This window comes from Moschus berezovskii, chromosome 14 (assembly GCF_049115385.1).
Source record: "Moschus berezovskii isolate FMDL1 chromosome 14, NW_MosBer_1.0, whole genome shotgun sequence".
Lineage (NCBI taxonomy): Eukaryota > Metazoa > Chordata > Mammalia > Artiodactyla > Moschidae > Moschus > Moschus berezovskii.
In genome coordinates, this window is record NC_142473.1 from 78,611,157 (window position 1) to 78,636,163 (window position 25,007).

The following is a 25,007-nucleotide window of genomic DNA, read 5'->3' on the forward strand; positions in this document are numbered from 1 at the left end:
TAATAGCTGACAGTTTTCCAGAGCTGTTGAATGATAGTAGATCTCAGAGCTCAGAAGACCAGCAAACCACAAGCAGGACAGTCTAGTGAAACTGCAGTGCGCCGAAGAAGAAGGAGCTCTTAAACACGTCTAGAGGAAAAAGAGGCTCACAGTGAAAAGGTCTGGCTTGCTCCTGGGACCCTGAGTCAGTCTCAGTGGCTCAGTTTCTTTGGGTGTTAAAGAGTCACAGTACCTGTTTACGCCAGTCCACCCAGATGTGGTTAGACTCCTTCCAAGACCAATATACAGAAAACTGATTTGTGAGGACATTACTGTAAATAAATCATAGGAATTCTAAGTTGATAATTTAACTATCTTCCTTAATTGTGTCTCCAGCACTGAAAGGGATTTCTAGCCTTCGATTTTCATTTCTCTTGTATCTGTTTAATGTCAAGTCAGGGAGATTTAGCCGTCAGTATTCTCCTTATTTTTCAGAACGGTCAGGTATTTTTTAACAGGTGGGATGAGGCAAAGACGCAGTGCAGCAAGTAGACTTCAGGTTTGTCCCTGAATCTTTTCCGTCTCAATGTTAAGAGAGCCTGCTGGCACACATTCTTTCCATCTCATTCTCCAGCTTCCCAAGTCAGCGCACGCCCAGGGCAGTGCTGTGCTGCAGAGGGTTAATGGTTAAGGCAACGTGGGCCCCATTACTGACTGCCCCTTTCAGATCTCCCAGCGCCCATTAACATAAATATCATCTCACCATTTTGGACAGGGGACACCACCCTTATGCAGGTTAGTAATGCGATGCTAATGCTTAACCCTTTCATTGCCCTCTCTGCTTCAAAGGCCTTGCCCTATGTCCATTGATAGGGAGGCTGTTTGAACCTCGAGGCAAAAATGAAAGGGTTAACTCCTTTTGGTTTTGCCCTTTGACCACTTCAGGATGAGAGGCATGATGAAATACTTTTCAAAGTCTTCAGTGGAAACACATCATGCATAATTGGAGCAAAAAAGAATAAATCAAAGCTTTTCCCCCCCTTTTAGTCTGGTAATTCATAATTGAAACCACATTGAGGTAAGGGTTGATAACTTCAAAACAACCATGGAAACTGCCCTTTCGATCAAGGTAGGGATAGGTAAGGCTGCTCATAACCAGGGGCTTGAAAGCTTCTGTGTAACACGCCTGTCCTCTCTTCCTTTCCTTTCTCCTCTGACTTGTCACTTTTCTGCTCTGGCAAAATACCTTTGTTTAAATCAAATACGGGTTGACTCAAATATCTGCTTAATTATCTTCTTGTCACATGACGTTACACGTAGTGACATTAAAAAAACAAACCTCTGCTATAATAGGGATTAAATTTTGGATCATCCTGCTTTGAAGTTGATTCCTTCTGTTTGGGCTTGCCTGGTGTAGGTTGCGAGAGTCCTTTTGTTGATATCAGAATGTCTGTTTTATAATCCTCCAGTAATTCCAGCAAGAACCTTTCACAATGGCTCTAGCAGTTTGCCCACCAGCTTCCTCCGCTTTCTGTATGGTAGGTAACTTTGGCCAGGATGGTTTTGGTAAGGCTCATGTAGGACTCCCATGAGCTTTCAACTAAGGAAGTAAAACAGGATTGCAGGAAGGGCCCAGACAACTTCCCTGTGTGTGAGACTGCCAAAGGCACACCCAGTTAGTTGAGTTGGAATCCCTTGCTTGAAGGAGAAGACTCCTTTGAACTGGTAATGGACTTTAAGCCTCATCTCCCAAGGCTTCTCTTTCAAGAGATCCTGCCACCTGAACCCACAAGTCCGTCTCGCTGGTTTGTCTGTTCACTGTTAATTCATTCACCAGGGCACTCCAGGATAAGCGATGCAATAGAACTTCTCGCAAGTGGGCGTGGTGATGTGACAGTTGTCGTGGCTGTCATGGATTAAGTTAACGGTCTGGGTTTCTCAGCTTCCCTGAAGAATGCTTCTTGTGAGTGAGGAGTGAAGTGGGGGAGGGGGAGTGCTGGGTGAAGCGGGTATTTGGCCTCAGCGTGCCGCGCACGCACTGCTCCTCTGGTATCGCCTCCCATCTTGGAGTGAAGAGTTTCACTGAGCATACCCGAAAGCTCCTTGAGAGCCAGGGTTCCGGGCTGCAGCTGCAGTCGCGGGGCTCTGCCTTCTCCTCTGGCCCCTCTGTTGCTGGGTGCCTGGTTTCGTGCCCCATCATGCCATGATGGAGATTTAATCAGGCTGCCGAGTTAATTGCCAGTGCTGTTTGCCTTTTCCCCGGCAGAAGTCAGCGTCTTGAGTAAATTGCGGAGGTTTACATTTGCTTGATTTCCTGCAGAAACGGGTCAGGAGGTCCCAGACTGTAGACGCTGCCTCTGGTCAGCCAGCAGGGGGTCAGTCCTTACCGGCGTTTCAGAGGTGGCTGAGCGCTGTTTTTGAAATGTCCTTCTCCAGTGAGTTGTTTTTTCCTCTGGGGGTTGGTCTGTTGACCTTACCCTAGTGGAGTGGAGTGTCTGCATGAAGGCGCGCACCCCAATTAACGCTGCCTTTCTCCTTGCCGTCCCCGGGCTCCAAAGGCAAATGGAATCATATTTGCGGACAGAGAGGTACCCAGCGCAGACTCCCAGCTGCAGATCAGCATTTCCTGTTTCTGACCTTTTCAGACAGAACGTGAAGGTAGCCGTGTTAATATATCAGTAAAACAGTACTCTGGACAAGAAAGCTTCAAAACAAATCAACAGAAAACCGATCATGAGACTTAAAAAGAAACTTCTGTCGCTTGGGCTTTTCATGATGTGACTTTAGTCTGCGGTCCCTTGTCTGTGCCCCCCTCCCTCCCTCCTCCCAACCTTGGCCCTGGCAGAGTCTGCCCCTGGCGGGCGAGGACTCAGGTCTTAGCACTGGCCACTTAGTCTGCCCTGCGGCTGTTTGATTAGCTCCGTCCCCTCCTCACCTCCTCCAGGAAGATGGAGGTGACTCTGTGGATCTTCCTGGGCCCACGGGACTTGTGGACCTTGTTTTAGTACTTGTTTGCGTTATAACTTGTCTTTTTACCTAGCTGTCTTCCCTACCAGATTCTGAACTGTTTGAGGAGAAGGAATTTGTCTTTGCATCTTTAACCCTATTCTTGGCTTATAGTTTGTGCTCAGGATATGTTGACTGAATGAATGAGCACCAAAAATCACACCGATGGAGTGATTGCTGCGCTGCTAATTCTGCTGTTTTGGCAGACGAGAATATGAATCAGAGCGAGCTAGTTTTTTGTGTTAGCTTTCAACTACCGTTCCTAGTTTCCCTGATAGCTCACTTCATTCAGGGCTTCTCTGATAGCTCAGTTGGTAAAGAATCCGCCTGCGATGCAGGAGACCTCGGTTCAATACCTGGGTCAGGAAGATCCCCTGGAGAAGGGATAGGCTACCCACTCCTGTACTCTTGGGCTTCCCTTGTGGCTCAGCTGGTGAAGAATCTGCCTGGAATGCGGGAGACCTGAGTTCAATCCCTGTGTTGGGAAAATCCCCTGGAGCAGGGAAAGGCTTCCCACTCCAGTATTCTGGCCTGGAGAATTCCATGGACTGTATAGTCCATGGGGTCACAAAGAGTCGGACAGGACTGAGCGCCTTTCACTTCACTTCACTTTCAGCATCCCTGAGGCTCTGCATTGAGCCCTGGGCTGAGTGCTCACGTGCATAATCTGGAGGTAGGTGCTGTCAGCCTCTCCATTTTACAGGTGAGAGTCACAGAATTTCCATACCACAGTAAATGTCAGTGTCCAGATTCACACTCTCTGTTAAATATCCTAACACACTTCTTCACAGTACTTAGCACAATAAGATGGTGGGTGAGTATTTTAAAATGAATCAAGTAAGTTGGAAACCATTTCAGAGCTTTGATGTCACTCATTTGAATGTACATTAGCTGTTCACACCCATGCACAGAGAACAGAAAGAACACAATTTGGGCTTGTATGGATGTGAGAGTTGGACTGTGAAGAAAGCTGATCGCCGAAGAATTGATGCTTTTGAACTGTGGTGCTGGAGAAGACTCTTGAGAGTCCCTTGGACTGCAAGGAGATCCAACCAGTCCATTCTAAAGGAGATCAACCCTGGGTGTTCATTGGAAGGACTGATGCTAAAGCTGAAACTCCAATACTTTGGCCACCTCATGCGACGAGTTGACTCACTGGAAAAGAGTCTGATGCTGGGAGGGATTGGGGGTGGGAGGAGAAGGGGACGACAGAGAATGAGGTGGCTGGATGGCATCACTGACTCGATGGACATGAGTTTGAGTGAACTCTGGGAGTTGGTGATGGATAGGGAGGCCTGGCGTGCTGTGATTCATGGGGTCGCGAAGAGTCGGACACAACTGAGCGACTGAACTGAACTGAATTGTTAAACAAGTTTTTGTTGAGTCGCACCAAGCACTGTGCTAGATGTTGGGTGTTAACAGCGGTTATGACTGGTTTTCATGAGACTTTCAGGATAGCTAAAATATAATGAATAGGACAGAAAAGAGAAAATGATGAAAATAAAAACAGTGTATTTGGAGAGGAAGAAGAATCCAGGAGAATCCAGGTAAACCAGGACCCCAGAGCGTGGTGAGGTGAAGGTAGAGAGGAAGAAGGGATTCATTTAAAATCCTAGCGGCTGGAAGATACCTTATGATCACGTAGCCACTTCCCATCCTGCTTTTGAGACCTGCAGAAGGTGAATCCCAGGGAAATTGCTGTTCCCATAAGACCATGTATTGGCTTCCTTTATCGAATGTTTGCATGTGTCAGGTACTTAAGATTTATTACCTTGTTACTATTGTTGACAGCATCTAGATTGTTAAATAATAAGTAAGACCTGTTAATAATTTAATTACTGTGTTCAGTAACACTACCCAGAAAAGAGCTTCCCTCGTGGCTCAGTGGTAAAGACTCTGCCTGCCGTGTGGAAGACCCGAGTTCGATTCCTGGGCTGGGAAGAGCCCCTGGAGAAGGGACTGGCTACCCACTCCAGTATTCTTGCCTGGGAAATCCCATGGACAGAGGAGTCCGGTGTCCATGGTGTCACAAAGAGTATGACACAACTGAACGACTGACACTTGTACTTGCACCTAGAAAAGTTGTAGTTTTAACGTGATCTTACAGATTCAGAAACTGAGGTGCAAGAGAGGTTAAGTGCTTTGCCCAGGTCACACAGCTGGTAAGTGAAGACCTGGGTTCTGATTAAGGACATATGATTCTAAAACTGGCCTCAAATGCGCTGGCTCCCTTTTTGAAGGCACTTGCGTCGGTGTTTGTGGCGTATCCTGCAGTCAAGTGTCAAGCTTGTAACGCAGTAGATTCATGCTCAGCAGTTTCTGTGTCACCTCCATGTTCATCTCAACGCCTGTGTTTTATGGGAAAGTGTTGGCAAGATTTCAGAGCTTCTTATGCTCCTTTACGTGCCCCGTCTCCTCTAATATGCTGCCGTTTCTGCTTCTCCAGTCTTCAAGCCCTGTTTGGCACGCAAGTGAGCGGTGTGGAAAAATGGAGAGCGAGACAAGTTACCGTCCATTTCCCACCCACCCTTCATCTCCTCCCGCATCGCATAACCATCTGCTTCCCGAAGGGAGCTGGCATACGGGATGAGACAGGATCTATTGTCTTGCCAGAGACTTCGTTTCTTCTCCTGGCAGGGCTGTGAAACCAGAGCTGTAATGCCTTTTGGGGGGTTTAAATTCCAAGGGATTCGTTTTCTGAAACCAAGCTTTGCATCTCTCAGGGAATTTTTTCCCCTCCTTTGAATGTCATAGAGGCATGCAAGTGTGCTGGCTTTCCCCACTTCTCCCTAAGAACAGACCTCATTTTGTTGGAGGTTTAATAGTTTTTCCTCCTGTGTTAGAGGTGTGTTTACCTTTTTAAATTTATGTGCCCCCTTTGTGTCAGTGTTACATATTTGGCATGTTTTTATTCCATGTACCCTGTGAAATCATAGTGTTTAGGTGGGCTCTTATTGGCCCAGATTTGATCATCAAGAATCAAGAAAGCCTTCAGCATTTCTCTTCTCAGAGAAGAGCTATAAGTGATAAGCTCTGGAGATTCCCACAGTTCCACTTCCCACAGTCTGTAGATGGTGATGGTTCCCTCAAACCGGGGAAGGACCATGAAACCCCACATCCTGGTGTTCTGGAGTCAGACAGCCTGGGCGCTTTCCTGCTCTGTCATGTATAGGTTATATGACCATGAACATCGTTCACCATTCCTTCTTTCCTTTCTGGACTGGTAAAGCAAATGATTAGACATCATTCACTATTTCTAATCCCACTAGATTAATCATCCGTAAAATGAGAGTGGTAGCCATCTATTTCGGTTTGTCGTGAGGCTCAAATGAGATAATATATGTAAAGCACAGTGCCTCACAGTAAAGTGAAAGTCGTTCAGTCGTGTCCGACTCTTTGCGACCCCATGCACTATACAGTCCATGGAATTCTCCAGGCCAGGATACTGGAGTGGGTAGCCTTTCCCTTCTCCAGGGGATCTTCCCAACCCAGGGATTCAACCCAGGTCTCCCACATTTCAGGCAGATTCTTTACCAACTGAGCCAGAAGGGAAGCCCAAGAATACTGGAGTGAGTAGCCTATCCCTTCTCCATCAGATCTTCCTGACCCAGGAATCGAACCGGCGTCTCCCACATTGCAAGCAGATTTTTTACCAACTGAGCTATCAGGGAAACCAAAGTACTTAGTAAATCTTGACTATTTTGACATCACATATTAAATTATTTTGCATACTTCTTGTAAAACTATTTTCTTTTCCATTTAAAATGGTGATTTTCAAGCACGTGAGTTTTGTGTTGGGAGGGGTTGATGAGTGGGCTGGGTTGGTGAGGGCAGAGAGACCACAAACCTTGGTGATTACTTGTGACTTAGTAGCACAGGGCTAATTCCTGACTTCTGTCTCCATACAAGTCAGGAAACTGTGACGAATAAGATAGGAGTGGAGAATGAAAAGGTGTTCCTGCAAAGGTGATCGGATGCAGGGCAGAAACACTCAGATCCAGGCACCTTCCTAAGACCACAGCTTACTGCCCAAGTGTGATATTGTGGAAACAAAAACTCAGCCTTAGGAAGAGAGTCTTTCCTGTTGTGTCCCTTGGTTGTGAAATCTTAATTATGGCCTGTTGTGGACATTTTGGCATTAATATCCTGATGACATTAGGACTCCAGGAATCCCATTTGGTCTCCTTGAGTTCCCATCCATGTGTATTCCATGTGTTTGTGTGCATTTCCTGTCCCACACTGTTACATCTGGCAAACAGCTGCTGTCATATACATGGTGATGGCTGTCCATCAGTGATATGGATGAGGTTGATGGGGGAAACCTTGGAAATCCCAGAGTATGAAAAGACTAAGGAGCGTGAGCAGCCAGAATAACAGGCCGTTTCATATTCAGCCGCCTCCTGGTGAAGCTGAAGTTAGGTCCTGAAGTTAGGCTTTTCATGTAAAAGCATATGAATGTAAATGTAATTCATGCCACCGAATTGTACACTTAAAGATGTTTGAAATGGCAGGTTTCGTGTTATATTTTGCCAGTTTTTAAAATTTAGCAGTGTAATATACCAAAACCCACTGTATACCTTAAATGGGTGCATTGTTTAGTACATGAATTATTGGGCTTCCCTTGTGGCTCAGCTGGTAAAGAATCTGCCTGCAGTGCAGAAGACCTGGTTCAATCCCTGGGTTGGGAGGATCCCCTGGAGAAGGGACAGGTTACCCACTCCAGTATCCTGGCCTGGGAATTCCATGGACTGTATAGTCCGCGGGGTCGCAAAGAGTCGGACACGACTGAGCGGCTAAACCACTGCCCTCTGCTGCTGCTGTTGCCTCTGTTTGCTCTGACTTCTTGCGTTTCTTTTTGTTCATTTATTTTCTATTGTTCATGCTGAAGATGTTCTTGAAATATGTGATTCTAGGATCTGTGGAGGCTCTAGAAAGCGGATCAGAAGTTTTTTAAGAGAAGCTTGTTACCCGGAGGGCTTCGCTGTAAGATGTTGGGACTTCACTGTAAGATGCCAGAGCTTTGCTGTAAGGAGATGGGGCCTCACCATAAGGTGGTGGGGCTTCACTGTCAGGTCATGGAGTGGCAAGTAAACCACATGGCTGCTAGTGATTGGGTTGCTAGAGGGGGAAGAAGCTGTAGAGCTCATCATTCAAGATTCAGGCTCTAACTGCATTTCCCTCTCTTCAGTACCTATGTTTCCATGTCTGGAGCTTTAGTTTTTTCAGAGAATCAGCCTCCCTTCTGTAGCATGGGTGGGAAAGAGGAGTAGTCTCCTGGCTGAGTGGGCCGTGATGGGAACGCTGGTGCCCTGAGTCTGTCACTGCCCCTTACACACAATTTCAGCTGTTCGCCTGTGTTCGCCCTCCTGCTCTTACCTCGTGAGGCCCCACCGAGCACAGCCTCTGGGCCCTTGTGCGGCTGACGGTTGGGGCTTGCTTGCCCTGCTGCCTTGCCGCCCCCTCTGTGGGCCCGAAGGGGTGCAGCTCTCGTCCTTCTGCTTGTCACCCCTTCTCCAGCCCCTCTCAGTCTTTGGGCAGCGTGCTGCTCATCAGCTGCTGTCTCTGTTCCCATTTCATTGTCTGGGTGGATTTATATTTTATATCTATTAATTGCCATTTTAGTGGGTTTGGGGAGGAAAGGGAGATAAACGCATGTGTTTAATCTGCCGCGTTTAACTAGACGTCTCCTCTTAGCTGCAAAAATTCTCTGCTTCTTTTCTTAAGGGAATTGGAACCAAACAGTTAAAGAGCATCAGTGCAGATTTTGAGGTGGGGAAGACTTTGAACAGTTGCTTGCCTCTTGGATTGGTCATGGTAAAAACCACATTGAGTCTCCCATGTTCAGGTTTATTGGTGACGCTGAGAAAGAGACCAGCACCACTGTTGCTCGATCCTTCGCTGACCCACCATAATCTGTTCTCTTGCAGAAGTGGGGCAGTGTGAGCAACCCTCTCTTCCTCCCTCTCATCCCCCCGCAATCTCAAGGTTTCACGGCCATCGTTCTCACCTACGACCGAGTGGAGAGCCTCTTCCGGGTCATCACCGAAGTGTCCAAGGTGCCCAGCCTCTCCAAGCTGCTGGTCGTCTGGAACAACCAGAATAAAAACCCTCCTGAAGGTAAGAAGAGTGGAGAGACCGTGTGTCCAGGAAAGGCCCGATTTGGACGTTTTGTGTTCATCTCAATGGGATCGAGTTTTTTTGATGGACAAATGATTTGCAGCCTTTGTCTTAAATGAATTTCCCTGCTTTGCCAACAGTAATGCCATTCCTGAGGCAGCATGACCCTGGTTTTCTCAGTCATCTTGTTCTTGTTCTAGGGTGGCCCGTTTAACTCTTAGCCCATGGCATGCTCTGTAGCCACAAGTGTTTGAGGGCTTAGGAATCAATAGGATCAAAGGCCATCAGCCTTGGGAAAACAGATCTCAGCTTCCCTCAGCCCTCTCAGCTGATTTGTTTACATGAAAAGTCAGTTTAAAAGGCATTAGTTTTCTCCTTCCTTATCTCTGCTCTGATACTGTGCTCTTCTTCAAAAAGGACGGCCTCACCTCTGATGGGCAAAGTCAGCAAAGCTCGCCCTCCCAGGCTTGAATCAGTTCCTTAAAGGGAGCCCTCGCTGGAAGTTCCCACCAGCTCATCCTTAATCACTCTGTCCCTTGCCTTGGCCACCCCTGTAATCTGCTGACTGGCAGCTCGGGCTGAGCCTGTTTGCTTCATTGGATTTGTTTTTAATTCAGGGCACATAATGTACGTTCCACCTGCATTTCGTTTCTCATTCAATCCGTCTATTATGGATCCTAATCCTGGGGACTTCAAAGCCCCTGCCCTTTATAGCCTATTAAAGCCAGGAAGTTTCTGATGGATTAGAGCGAGGAATGAGTTTGAAGTTGGTAATGCTCACCACTATCACCGATCAGGTCTAGTTTATTGCCTGACAGTAGTATCTGCGCTTTTTATGGCTGTTCCCGTTTAATTGGTTATACTGAAGTCCGGAGAGTCAGCCTCGGAAACCCCAGTAGTAGATCCCTAGTCTGGGCTGGGGAAAGAATGTCCTTCTGTCTGTGAGGCAAATCAGGATTTAAATGCCCTCTTGAGACTTTTAAAATCTTTTCCTTGGTGGGACTTTTGTTCTTTGCATCAATACTTGCTTTTTAGAGTCAGGGAGCCATAATTTACTAAACAAAGTAGCTGTTTTACATGAAGGCCCACAGCATGCCCTGAAGCACACCGCGTTTATTATCGTTGTTATTATTATCATCTTTTCTGCCAGGTTTTTTCCTCCCAACATTCTTGGATTTTTGTTTTGTTTGTTTGACTCTCAAGAAAGGGAACAGAAAGGGGTAGAAGAAAAAAGAGGGTGTTGGCACCTTCTCAGAGGGAGAGAGGATGAAATTGACGGGAAGGGGGAGGAGGAGGAGGCTCAGGGGACAGAAAGGGGCATCAGGGAGGGTCATCAGAGACCCAGGTCCACCCAGAGTGAGGTGGATCGGAGGCCGTGCGTTGCTGCTCTGTGTCTTCATTCATAAAGGACGGGCCGTGTTTCAGAAGGAAGGCTGCGTGTCCCTTGTCGGAGCTGGAACAGCTGTGTGTCATATCGGCAGTCAGCCCCCCTGCATGCCGAGGCCACCAGCTTCCAGGGCGGGCGCCCCCCAGCTGCACCCCACCCTCCTGCCCAGACAGGCAGTCTGGTGCTAAGTGCAGAAGGGGCTTCTCCTCAGAAACCCGGGTCAGCCACTTTGGGCATCAGGTGACTTATTTAATGTGACGCTGAGTCGCTTCTTTGGAGCAAGTGTCGCTGCAATCTGTGAGAAAAGAGAAGCGGTTTTCCTCCTCCTTGGTTGAAGCCCCTGCCTCCATGGCCGTCACTGACAGCAGGGCACAAACCTCGGCTCTGGAGCTGGGCGTCCAGCTTTAATTTTCGGTACACCCTCCCGGAGTGGAGTGGTGGATGTCACGACCAAGAGCGCAGTCTGTTTTTGAAATACTTTGGCTCTAGAGAGGAAAGAGAGCCCTCAACTGATGAAGCCCAAATTTTGACACATTCAGGGGCTGGACCAGCTTTTTTTCTAACAGTGGTTGTTAGGTCAGGGCTCTGGCTCTGGCGTTGTGGTTGTTTGGGGAGAACATGAACCGTGTTTAATCTTCTGTGGGGTGTTTGTTCAGTTGGTAAATGGGGCTGTCAGCTCTGGCCCTCGTGCCAGCAAAGGCATCTGATTTTTCATGTACGGCATTAGTAACATATATATTTTTTAAAAGACAAGTCCAAGGCTTTGAAATATTAGAGGCAAAAGTGATGTTTTTCACTTTCTCTACATTTACTAAAATAAATATTGTGGTTAACATGTCTGCTGCTGGGAGGATTAGTGTAGGCAGAAATCCCTCCCCTCCACTTTTTTTTTTTCACTCTCCAACCCAACCAAATAGTATTTTCTTTTCGGTTACATTTAAGTCTAAATTACTGGGTTTGAAGTTTAAGTAAATACTTAGACTAGGCAATAGAAATTTCCAGCGAGCTTTCGTCACATTGGTTTTGAGCTCTGTCAGACGAAAGAGGCCAGCCACTGCCCTCCTTCGACCCCAGCTTTTCAGTCTCCCGGCTTGATGGATATAGAGGTTGTTAGGCTTGGCCCCTGGCCTCAGCCTGAAGGAAGCTGTTACATCGTACATTTCAGATAGGTTTATCTCAGCTTTCTGTTTTAACTGATTTCAGTTTTTAAATTTGAATTGATCTCAGGGAACTCCCCCATGGCCACCCCAGCTTCGGATTGCTACTTCCACAGTTCTTAATAGGCAGGATGGGATTGGCTGAGTGTTTCAGGGCAGTCCGTCAGGATGGAGGTAATCGAGAAGCAGAAGCAGGAGCGCCCTTCCTTCAAGCTGAATTCTGGGACCGTTGGGAGTGAGGGTCTGGGGACCCGCTGTTCACCAGGCAGGTTGAAGACTTCTGGAAGGAGCTCGAGATTTGTACAGAGATAACCTGATGGTTGATTTTGTGAATCTGTGGTTGTGTTTGACAGTGATCCCCAGGATGGACTTGGGGTCATTGTCAGACAAACTGAACATTTCGTAGTACCTTTGCCAAGTTGGAGAATTCTCCTAACTCACGTGTCTCCTGGCATCCAACTTGGAGAAAACTGTTAATCAATACATGTGTTTTAAAAAAATCCTTAACACAAGGAGTTCTTTTTCTCCTTCAAGTTGGACTAAAGCTCAGAACTGTAAAGTTATCAGGTCAGTTGGCTCAGCTGTTAGTTTTTCATAAATTTGGCAATGTTTTTGAGAAATCTTATTTTTCAGACTACTTTGTGTGAATGGAAGGTGACATTTCTGTTTTGCCAGCTAGAGTTTCGCAGGATGAGACAGAAGCTACAATTCATGCAGTTCCATTTAGAAGTTAAAAGAGTAAGGAAAAAGACCACACCTAGGCCAAGCAGTGGTGTAAGAGCCCGAAGATTTCTAGCTGTGACACTGTTTCCTTCTGCATCCTGAGGAGTCACCCCATCTTCTTCTGTCTGCACCTCTTCAAAATGTCAGAAGCAAAGTGAAGTTTGTAAGATTTTACAAGAATCCATTTGTGAAGATGCCTGGGTACGGAAAATCTCCTAGAGGAAGAAAACAGCAGCCTATTCCTGTATTCTTTCCTGAAGAATCTCATGGACAGAGGAGCCTGGCGGGGTATAGTCCAAAGGACTGCAGAGTCAGACACGACTGAACCACTCTGCACATTTGTGAAGATGAGAATGATTCATTGTTGTTATAACATGTATTGTGTAGCTTTTATATCCAAGGAATGGGAACTGTGCTAAGTGCTTTACACATACTGTCTCTAGTGCTTATAACAAACCTGTAAAGAAGCTGATATTATCCCCATTTACAAAAGTGAAACTCAGATTAACTGAATAATTTGCCCTAGGGCTTCCCTGGTGGCTCAAACAGTGAAGAATCCACCGGCAATGCAAAGACCCAGGTTCAATACCTGGGTTTGGAAGATCCCCTGGAGAAGTGCATGGCAACCCACTCCAGTATTCTTGCCTGGAGAATTCCATGGACAGAGCAGCCTGGCAGGCTACAGCCCATAGCGTCGCACAGAGTTGGACATGACTCAACGACTAACACACACACATCAGAGATCTTCAGAAATGAACACAAGTTTCTCTCTAGATCCAAAGCTCATGCTCTGTGCCCCGAGCCCCACTGTGTCTATTCAGATTGCCGTTTAGCAGCAAGGAAATCATGCTTTGTCAGATCTCTGATTTGGGATTATACAGATCAACCAGGTTCTTATCAGGGGCTTGAAGAGAGGCAGAAAAATAAATCTTACTCTTTTGAAAATACTAATGGAAAGAAAAATACAAGTCTTCTTTCTTACCTATGTTTTTCTTTCTTACCTTGTATTCCTGTCCTATTTCTTTTTTTTTTCAAACTGTATCGAAATCCTGTATCATAATTATCTGCTTGAAGGCAGGGAGTAATTTTAATGCTTCTGTGGCTGGCCACCTTCTTGTTCCTGTGTTCCACAGAAGGGCTACAAAAGCCCAAGAAAGTTGGTTCCGCTCCTTAGAGGCCTGTTCTATTTGAAGCTGTGAAAACAAGAAACTGGGAGTTCTACTTGGAGTCCTTCGTTGTGGTCATGATGGTTCATAGGGAGCTGGACCGTTGAGATGGAGACTCCTTTTACCAAAGCTGCCTTTGGCTCTCCAGGCCCAACTCAGAACAGGAAAAAGTAATCACCTTTCCAAGAAAGCCACGATTCATTCTACATTTCCATCTGTACCCATTTAGCTTTCCTCACTTGCTAAAACTTCCCTATCAAAGACCTTATCGAGGAAGATTGTTTTTAGACATTGTCTTGAGTAATTTTCTGTCTTGAGTAATTTTACACATAGGTAAAGAATGTTGAAAACTCTCTGTTGAACATGTTGTACACACTCCCTGGGTGAGAGTCCCTCTCATCCAGGATAGAGGAACATCTATACGTCACGCAAGCAGCTGACCTGTTTTCTAGCCTCTTTCTGTATTGCTGAAAGAGGGGCTGTTTGTTGCCTTGTGAAATTTCCTTGGCAAGAGTTCCATGTTTCTTTGTTCCGTTGGCAAGTTAGGTTTTTTCAGCTCTAGAGGGTTAATGGTAGGGTTTCTGTTGGTCTCAAAGTGGACTTTGAAGATGAAAGCTGAGGACATGCCACTAGACTGTCCGAGTAATGTACAGGATCCAGCGTGCACCACTTTGCCACCACTGCCTAGGGTTCAAAAACATCCTTTGGTCTGTAAATGGACACAGACTTGCAAGGGAAAGCACAGCCAACATTTGGTGGAAGTTCTGCCGCATGCTGGGCACTGAGCTGCTAAACGCATTCCTTTCCCTCCTCACGCCTTGCCACAGGTGAAGATGCTGTTACTATCCCATCTTCATAGTCAAAGAAACAGGTACAAAATCATGGTCTTGTTCAAGATCACAAGGCTGATAATGGATACAAACACCTGAGATTTGAAGCTCTTTCCAAAGACTGTTCTTTCTGTGAAATGTTACTGTCCATACAGTCCTCAGAGGTATCTTGTTTGGTCTCTGAAGTTAGTACATTTCAAGTAGAAGGGCACATAGTGTTGCTGAAGGCATTTCATTCCATCAGAACATTCTTACCTATTTTAAGCCTGAGTTGGTTTCCCTGTAATTTTCACCCAGGCATTGGTCATGGTTCTAGCTTCAGAAGCCATAGAGAAGCTATTCAGAAGCCTTTTCATCTGAGAACCCTTCTGATAGCCCTAGTGTGTTAGTCAAGGTCCAGGTGGGAGACAGAAACCACACAGCAACTTGAACAGGAAACATTTAAGTTTTAACTAGGAATTTCTAAGAGTCAGACATGACTGAGTGACTTCACTTTTCAGTTTCATGCATTGGAGAAGGAAATGGCAACCCATTCCAGTGTTCTTGCCTGGAGAATCCCAGGGACGGGGGAGCCTGGTGGGCTGCTGTCCGTGGGGTCTCACAGAGTCGGACACGACTAAAGTGACTTAGCGGCAGCAGCAGGAATTGTTAACTAGGACTAGGAGATCGGTGACTAAAGGGTGAAAAGAGCTCCCGGGATTATAGGAAATCAGCGTGGGGATTGAGCGCGCCTCCCCCAGCTAGGTCTGAGATTCAGACCCACCGCATGGTGAAGCTGCTCAGGTGCCACAGGCTAAGACTGGCAAACAGAAAACCAGAAGCCCCTTTGGATACCCACGGAATTCAACAGGAAGCCATCCGGGGGGTATTATTGGACTCAGTGGGGTACTGGCGAGGGCTTCAGTTCCTGAGGCACCACCTGAGGGCAGAACCTCAGCTGAGTTGCTGCTGAAGGTATCACAGAACTTGCCAGGAAACCCTTAAGGAGCCTGTTGGGGTGTCTGTAGAACCTGCTGGGAGCCTCCCTTGGTGCCACTTACACATGCTGAAGAGGGGTGCTGCTGCCTGCTTGCTGGTCAAGTACCAGAGGGGCAAGTAAAAAAGGTACACCTGAACCAGGAAGCAAAGCCCCTCACCTCCAGCATCCCTCCAGCACCTGCTACTAATAGGGGTTACTGTCGGGTCAGTGGGCAAAGGGGAAATGGTGATGGGTTGGCTGCCTGTATCACCCATAGGGCAGTGAAGGGTGAATCTGAAGCTGAGAGGCAGTGCATGGCAACTGGCATGTTCAGTTTAAAGGGATCCTGGATTCAAGTACCTGTACTATCCTCATCAGCTCCTCGTGTCTCCCAGTTGGTCGGTGCTTCTGTTGTAAGCGTTTGAGTGCTGCTCGCTCAGTTGGGTCTGACTCTTTGCGACCCCATGGGCTGTAGTCCTCCAGGTTCCTCTGTCCATGGGATTCCCCAAGCAAGAATTCTGGAGTGGATTGCCATTCCCTTCTCCAGGGAATCCTCCCGACCCAGGGATTGAACGCGTCTCGTGCATTGCAGGCAGATTCTTTATCGTCCGAGCCACGCTGGGCAGCTCTGTTTTCAGTACCCAAATCTAAATACAAGGCCTTGTACAGAGGTTCTCAGAGTGCAGTCCAGGGACCACTGAGCATCCCTGAGGTCCTTTCACAGGGTTGGTGAGGCTGAAGTTCTTTCTATGAGAATGCTGAGTCACCCTGCTTTCCCACGCTTATATTTTTCACATGTGCATAGTGGGGTTTTCCAGGGGCTGCCCAACGTGGGATGACATCACCACTCTACTGGCTGATGGAGTGCGTGCTTGTGTGTCCTGGGGTTTTAAAGTTTCCTTGGTTTTCATTCAGAATCTAATAAATTGTGTGTGTGTGTGTCCCACATAAATAAAACCTCTTTGGGCATCTCAGCAGTTTTTAAGAGCACAAAGGAATCCCGATACCAAAAAATTTGAGAACCGCTGATCTGAAGATAACCACTGATCTAGTTAGAGCTATAACTTCCTTCACTTTTAGGTATTACAATTTATTCATGTTTTCTAAGGATTTGGATTTATGACAGGGATTTCTTTTATTTAACTGGAACAGGGAATGGGAAGCAGAGAAGAACAAGGATGATTGTTTTTGTTCCAGATCCAGAGAAACATGACATTTTCAAGCTGCAGTAAATGGTGCAGGTCCTATTTGGTCTTTGATGCTAAACAGACTTAAATTCAAATACTAGCTGTATCATTTAGCCCTAACCCCAGCCAATGTACTTAACCTCTCTGAGCCTTGTGAATCCTACTTTGTAAATAATTTCTGCTCCATGGAGTTGTCAGGAGGATGAATGACAGCGCACCTGTAAAGTATCTGGCATATACTGGTTGCTTAATGAAGGCTCCCTTCTCTCTCTCCACTTATTCTTACCCTGAGAAGAAGGGGCCTGCCTAAGAAACCCCATGGGTAATGCAGAACGCAGGTCTCTAGTCTCTTAGTCCTGTGCCTATCCATTTATTCTGAAGATATTTTTTGATTATGTCATTCTGGACCAGGTTGATTATTGATTAAAAGGCACTGACCCATTGAATCATTTCCTTGGTCTCCAGTCCTTTCCCAAACATGCTTTTTTTTGGAATTGAACACATTTTTAGGCCCTAAGCTTTTTCAGGCTCTGAAAGTGTTAGTCGCTCAGTTGTGTTTGACTTTTTATGACCCATGGACTATATATAGCCTGTCAGTCTCCTCTGTCCATGGAGTTCTCCAGACAAGAATACTGGAATGGGTAGCCATTCCCTTCTCCAGGGGATCTTTCTGACCCAGGGTCTGCTGCGTTGCAGAAAAACTCTTTACAATCTGAGCCACCAGGAGTTTTAGGCTCTAGGCTTATTTAGAAGTTAAGGAATATCTTTTATAGATATATATATATATTAAAGAATATCTTAATTACAGGGCCTCTCACTTTCGCAGGCCTCTTCTAAGAACCTAGGAGCACCCCAACACTGTTCTACCTGGACATATTGTAAATTATGCAGAAATAAGGTATTTTATCTGATGTCTGTTAGGGCAGCCTTTCTTCCTCCTGATTTTTCCTCTGTCACACTTCTCCTTCACTACGGTGACTTCGGAGTGGCCACAGGCATTTTGGGGCCTCAAGACTCACAGAACTAGACCATCCCGCAATTATGTGTTGGGTTTCTGGAAGCAATGTGATACCTTTTCTGTTCTCATCTGACAAATGTTGCGTGAAGAACAGACTGCCCTCTGTAAAGAACCCTGAGGTCTGTGGACGTGGGTCCTGTACCAAAGAAGTGTTCATTTCATTCCGTGCTAAATGCATCCCTTTAAAATGAGGAACCTGAGGTTGAATTGCTTCAAAGTAGAATGGGAAAAATGTAAGACAAGTCACAAGTCCGTGGGTCTTCAGTATACCGGAAAACCCCATGTAATCAGACCTAGAGATTTTACGTTTACTCTGTGGATTGGTCATGATGAGAGCCCAAACCCAGTGAGTTAGGAGAGAGCGGCTATTGAGGGATGCCGTGCTGAGTTAGGAAAGCTGAGCTCATTCAGGGCCACAGTTTTCTGAGGGTGGCTTTGGCAGCCTTGGGAGCCGTTGGTGGTGGAGGTGGGCACTCTCATTTTCTTTCAGCATGTGTTTCCCAGAGGGGCTGCAGGCAAGTCTGGGGCTGGGTATACACATCCGGAAGGATCACGCAGAGGGGGCCGGGTGTGCACACCCGGAAGGATCACGCGGAGGGGGCCGGGTGTACACACCCGGAAGGATCACGCGGAGGGGGCCGGGTGTACACACCCGGAAGGATCACGCGGAGGGGGCCGGGTGTACACACCCGGAAGGATCACGCGGAGGGGGCCGGGTGTACACACCCGGAAGGATCACGCAGAGGGGGCCGGGTGTGCACACCCGGAAGGATCACGCAGAGGTGGCCGGGTGTACACACCTGGAAGGATCACGCAGAGGTGGCCGGGTGTAGACACCCGGAAGGATCACGCAGAGGTGGCTGGGTGTACACACCTAGAAGGATCATGCAGAGGTGGCCGGGTGTACACACCTGGAAGGATTATGCAGAGGTGGCCGGGTGGTCAAGTCCTGGTGTTCAAACCGTGGGCCTGAGAATGAGGCCGCCAGGGCCCATACCTCCTCCTGTCTTTCCGTGCGGCAAGTCGTTTGGCCCCCCTCCGCCGCTCAGTTGTGAGTTGGAGCCTGTTTGTTACGACAGCATTGGGCATCAGTCGGGTTGTAAGGATGTAGAAAGAAGAGAAATATTTATAATATATTATAAAAATTCATCTTTAAGAATGTCCTCCTATAGTTGTGCACATGGTTTTTGGTTTTTTCCCCATATTCTTATTTATTTTTGGCTGTGCTGGGTCTTCGCTGCTCTACAGCCTTTTTCTCCAGTTATGGCGAGCCGGGGTTACTCTCTAGTTGCGGAGCGAGGGCCTCTCCTTCCAGTGGCTTCTTCTGTTTCTGAGCGTGGGCTCTAGGGCGCCCAGGACTTCAGTAGTTGCAGCACGTGAACTCAGTAGTTGGGGCTCCCGGTTCTAGAGCACGGGCTCAATAGTTGTGGCACGCGGGCTCAGTTGCTCTGTGGCACGTGGGATCTTCCAGGATCAGGGATTGAAACACATCTTGTGCATTGGCAGGCTGATTCTCTACCACTGAGCCACCCAGGAAACCCTGTGCCTGTGGATTTCATGAGAGTCACAGCTTTGAGTTGCTTCTTCTGTCTTATTTGTGAGACATGGCTTTTACCAGTTTATCTTTTCAAAGAAGTTAGAAGAGTCATAAATACCTTGCTTTTTTCCCCTTTTTCCAGATTCTCTGTGGCCCAAAATCCGGGTTCCATTAAAAGTTGTGAGAACAGCTGAAAACAAGTTGAGTAACCGCTTCTTCCCTTACGATGAAATCGAGACAGAGGCCGTCCTGGCTATTGATGATGATATCATCATGCTGACCTCTGATGAACTGCAGTTCGGTTATGAGGTAAGGAGGTCTCAAACAGTGTGTTTACGTATTTAATATTTATTGCCCATTATTGCTTGTCTTTCCTGATATAGAGGGTTATATTTCATTCTCTGTCTTTCCTAATACAGAGGGTTATATTTCATTCTCTGAAGTTCTGATTTCTAGTAGCACCCAAAAACCGTGCTTGGGAGTGTGGGTCACGAAGCTGTTCTTTAGAGCTTCGGGGAACCCCTATTCCAAAGTGACAATTGCGCTGTCTGCCGGATTGGGGAACTCCCAAGGAGAGTCCCAGGGGACGTTTTCAAAAGAGCATCTATGAGATTTAACAAGCCCTTTACTGATGTCTCCATGAAGAACACGGCCCAGACTCAAGCAGCTGGGCACAGCCACAATAAAAACATCAGTGGGTGAAGACGCTGGCGACGCTGACAAACAGAAAGCAGAGCCCAGAGATGGCTTGCTTTATGCAGTTTAAGTGCAGAGGCTGGCTGCCTGCCTTTGGGGAGAAGCATTCTCTATCACCGATCATTCAGTGAGGCTGATGGATTAGGCCGGGTTCAAGGGTTAAGTATGGAGACCAGTAAAGGTTCCCCAGGGGAAAGTGCCAGAGCCGAGGCCTGGTGAAAAGCACTAGGAATTGATGCGTCCTGTGAGAGAGGATGTCCGCGAGATGTGTGATGGCGACAGGCAGAGGCCTGGGGCTGCGGGGGCGAATTGGGGGTATCAGACCCAAGCAAAACAGAGTGTGCACATCAATTAGCCACAGCCGGCACAAGGGAAAGTGGGGAATTTATCCCCAAGAGTCATCCTGCTTTGGGGAAAGAGGTAACCATCTTCTTTAGTTGACTCAGGATCTGTTAAATTTGAGGTTCTAAGAAATCATGAAACTTTATTTAATGAAGCCATATTTGGTACATGTTTGTTATAGAAAGCCTTAAAAGTGGATTTTTTTTCTTATTTTTTAAATTATCAAAGTAAGATAACACATTCACGGGAGACTTGGAAAATACAGAACAAAGTTACATATAGTTCCACTGTATATTACAGTTCTTTTTTTAAAGTAGGTAAATTAAGATTTTTAGTTGGAGTTTCAATATCAGACTTTCAAAAATTAATAGAATGAATATACAGAAAAGTAGAAAGATATAATAGACCTGAAAGGCACCGTGAACCAATTCAGCATAATTGAGATTCTTACAGCTTTCACACAATAATAGGATATATATTCTGTTCAAGTTCCCATAGACTGTGAACTAGGAGACATTGGAACATAGCTAGGGACATAAAACAAGGTGCAAAACTCTCGTGGTCTAAAGGTATTGAAGTCATAGAGTCTGTTCTCTTACCACTGTGGAATTATGTTAGAAATCATATTTTTAAAGATATGAAAATAACTCACCTATTTTCCAGTGCAATATGACATTTACCAAGAGATATCTTTGATTTAGCCATTAAAAGCCTCAATTAAGTTCAGTTCAGTTCAGTCGCTCAGTCGTGTCCAACTCTCCATGACCCCATGAATCACAGCATGCCAGGCCTCCCTGTCCATCACCAACTCCCGGAGTTCACTCAAACCCATGTCCACAGATGCCATCCAGCCATCTCATTCTGGGTCGTCCCCTTCTCCTCCCACTCCCAACCTTTCCCAACATCAGAGTCTTTTCCAGTGAGTCAACTCATCACATGAGGTGGCCAAAGTATTGCAGTTTCAGCTTTAGCATCAGTCCTTCCAATGAACACCCAGGATCAATCTCCCTTAGAATGGACTGGTTGGATCTCCTTGCGGTACAAGGGACTCTCCAGAGTCTTCTCCAACACCACAGTTCAAAAGCATCAATTCTTCGGCGATCAGCTTTCTTCACAGTCCAACTCTAACATCCCTACATGACCACGGGAAAAACCATAGCCTTGACTAGACGGACCTTTGTTGGCAAAGTAATGTCTCTGCTTTTTAATATGCTATCTAGGCTGGTCATAACTTTCCTTCCAGGGAGTAAGCGTCTTTTAATTTCCTGGCTGCAGTCAGCATCTGCAGTGATTTTGGAGCCCCAAAAAATAAAGTCTGACCCTGTTTCCACTGTTTTTCCATCTATTTCCCATGAAGTGATGGGACCAGATGCCCTGATCTTTGTTTTCTGAATGTTGAGCTTCAAGCCAACCTTTTCACTCTCCTCTTTCACTTTCATCAAGAGGCTTTTGAGTTCCTCTTCACTTTCTGCCATAAGGGTAGTGTCATCAGCATATCTGAGATTATTGATATTTCTCCCAGCAGTCTTGATTCCAGCTTGTGCTTCTTCCAGCCCAGCATTCCTCATGATGTACTCTGCATATAAGTTAAATAAGCAAGGTGACAATATACAGCCTTGACGCACTCCTTTTCCTATTTGGAACCAGTCTGTTGTTCCATGTACAGTTCTGACTGTTGCTTCCTGACCTGCATACAGGTTTCTCAAGAGGCAGGTCAGGTGGTCTGGGATTCCCATCTCTTTCAGAATTTTCCACAGTTTACTGTGATCCACACAGTCAAAGGCTTTAGCATAGTAAATTAAGCAGAAATAGATGTTCTTCTGGAACTCTCTTGCTTTCTCCATGATCCAGCGGATGTTGGCAATTTGATCTCTGGTGCCTCTGCCTTTTCTAAAACCTGCTTGAACATCTGGGAGTTCACGGTTCACATATTGCTGAAGCCTGGCTTGGAGAATTTTGAGCATCACTTTACTAGCGTGTGAGATGAGTGTAATTGTGCAGTAGTTTGAGCCTTCTTTGGCATTCCCTTTCTTTGGGATTGGAATGAAGACTGACCTTTTCCAGTCCCATGGCCACTGCTGAGTTTTCCAAATTTGCTGGCATATTGAGTGCAGCACTTTCACAATTAAGTTAGAAGACTGAAAACAACACAGTTATTGCAGAGAAGAAAGCATTTAAATAAGAAATTAATATCAAAGATACTTTAGACAACCTCATGTATTTGGAAATTCAATGTCCACTAAAAGTGGATTTTAAAGGGAAGAAATAGGAATCCCCGCTGTGACCACCAGCACCAACAATTAAAAGCTCATATCCACCAGGTGTGATGCCACGGACTGCAGCCCACCAGGCTCCTACATCCATGGAGTTTTCCAGGCAAGAGTACTGGAATGGATTGCCATTTCCGTCTCCAGGGGATCTTCCTGACCCGGGGATTGAACCCAGGTCTTCCACATTGCAGGCAAATGCTTTACCCTCTGAGCCACCAGGGAAGCCCTTTTTATATATAGACATAAAAAATTTAACATATATGGAAATATATATAAATAATTATATACAATGAATATTATATATAAATGACTGTATATCAGTTCAGTCGCTCAGTCATGTCTGACTCTTTGCAACCCCATGGATTGCAGCACACCGGGCCTCCCTGTCCATCACCAACTCCTGGAGCTTACTCAAACTCATTTCCATTGAGTCGGTGATGCCATCCAACCATCTCATCCTCTGTCGTCCTCTTCTTCTCCTGCCCTTAATCTTTCCCAGCATCAGAGTCTTTTCAAATGAGTCAGCTCTTCACATCAGGTGGCCAAAGTATTGGAGTTTCAGCTTCAACATCAGTCCTTCCAACGAACACCCAGGACTGATCTCCTTTAGGATGAACCGGTTGGATCTCCTTGCAGTCCAAGGGACTCTCAAGAGTCTTCTCCAACACCACAGTTCAAAAGCATCAATTCTTTGGCACTCAGCTTTCTTTGTAGTGCAACTCTCACATCCGTACATGACTAATGGAAAAATCATAGCTTTGACTAGACGGACCTTTGTTGGCAAAGTAATGTCTCTGCTTTTTAATATGCTGTCTAGGTTGGTCGTAACTTTTTTTCCAAGGAGCAAGAGTCTTTTAATTTCATGGCTGCAGTCACCATCTGCAGTGATTTTGGAGCCCAAAACAATAAAGTCTGCCACTGTTTCTCATGTTTTTCTTTTTCCATCTATTTGCCATGAATTGATGGGACAGATGCCATGATCTTTGTTTTCTGAATGTTGAGCTTTAAGCTCAACATATATAATGTATATTATATATAAAACATATATCTGTTGAGTATAATAGAAATGGCTGTGAAACAGGCTGATATGTGAATACCCTGGTCAATATCATTACTGGCCAGTGAAAGGCATGAAAGTAGGTAGTACATAGACTCACCTTCCTGGGTTTATTTCCATTCATAGAGATGTGTTTCCTATCATCACACCTAGGGTGTTGGGTGATTTTTCATACACTATCGTTCCCTTTTTTTAAAAAAGCAAATTACTTATTTCTCTAGCCAACTCATGGCAAACAGACCTGGTTTTTTTCCTGCTAATGTTTTCTCTCTCCATTGCGTATAATGGCTTCAAACTATATCCACGTGTTTGTTTTTGTGGTAAAAAGAAGATAGGAAATGGGAACATTTCAAATGAGGAAAGGTAGCCAAGATGGACAGAGTGCTGCCTCTTTGATATTTTCAGTCAGTCTAAATGAAGTCTGATAAAAGAAAGGTACCCTGGATGAATTCCTTTCAACTGTGGCTTAAAATCTTGGGATCTCAGGAATATTGCAGCCTGAAATCTCTTTCAACCTTGAGTTCATTTAGAGCGACAAGAAATGTATTGATGAGAGGAAGTGCAAAACCCAGAGGGACTGAGCTTCAATCTTCATCTCTTTCCTCTGATGCCCTGTGTTTACTCCACATTACCTCTGAAGAAGTCAATTGTGTATCAAGAGGTAGGGGGCAGGGACACCCTTCATCTCTAGTAATGGGGGGGGGGGTCTTCTCCAGATGCTAAGCAAGGAATAACTTCCCTAACTGCTGCTGCTGCTGCTGCTAAGTCACTTCAGTCGTGTCCGACTCTGTGTGACCCCATAGACGGCAGCCCACCAGGCTCCCCCGTCCCTGGGATTCTCCAGGCAAGAACACTGGAGTGGGTTGCCATTTCCTTCTCCAATGTGTGAAAGTGAAAAGTGAAAGTGAAGTCGCTCAGTCGCGTCCGAATCTTCGCGACCCCATGGACTGCAGCCTATCAGGCTCCTCTGTCCATGGGATTTTCTAGGCAAGAGTACTGAAGTGGCTTGCCATTGCCTTCTCCGAACTTCCCTAACTACCATCTATATATTGCTTACTGTGTTCCTACCAATTTGCTGGATGTTTACATACGTTAGTGGAGATCAGTCCTGGGTGTTCATTGGAAGGACTGATGTTGAAGCTGAAACTCCAATACTTTGGCCACCTGATGAGAATAGCTGACTCATTTGAAAAGATGCTGATGCTGGGAAAGATTGAGGGTGAGAGGAGAAGGGGATGATAGAGGATGAGATGGTTGGTTGGCATCATTGACTCAATGGCCATGAGTTTGGGTAAACTCCGGGAGTTGGTGATGGTCAGGGAGGCCTGGCGTGCTGTGGTTCATGGGGTCGCAAAGAGTCGGACATGACTGAGCGACTGAACTGAACTGAATGATGTTTTCCCAAACCTCCTAGGCAGTTATTGGGTTTTGTTGGTTTTTTTTTTCCTTTCTTTACTGAGACTAAGCAAGACTAGATGACTTGCTTACAGTCACACAGCTAGGTAATTGGAAGAGTTGGGATCTGAATCCAAGTTTGGGTAATACTTTATTGTCTTCCTTGAGGATTTTACCATGTC

At 46.1% G+C, this 25,007-nt stretch overlaps 1 protein-coding gene across 3 annotated transcripts in view; it reads left to right on the forward strand.

The window, feature by feature from the left end:
• EXT2 (exostosin glycosyltransferase 2) overlaps positions 1-25,007 on the forward strand; it is a 144,100-nt gene that overhangs the window by 80,203 nt on the left and 38,890 nt on the right. For all 3 annotated transcript variants that reach the window (XM_055423882.2, XM_055423881.2, XM_055423883.2), the window contains exons 9-10: positions 8,913-9,102; positions 19,208-19,374. In XM_055423882.2, the coding sequence (XP_055279857.2) occupies positions 8,913-9,102; positions 19,208-19,374 (357 nt within the window). The remainder of the gene's footprint in view (positions 1-8,912; positions 9,103-19,207; positions 19,375-25,007) is intronic.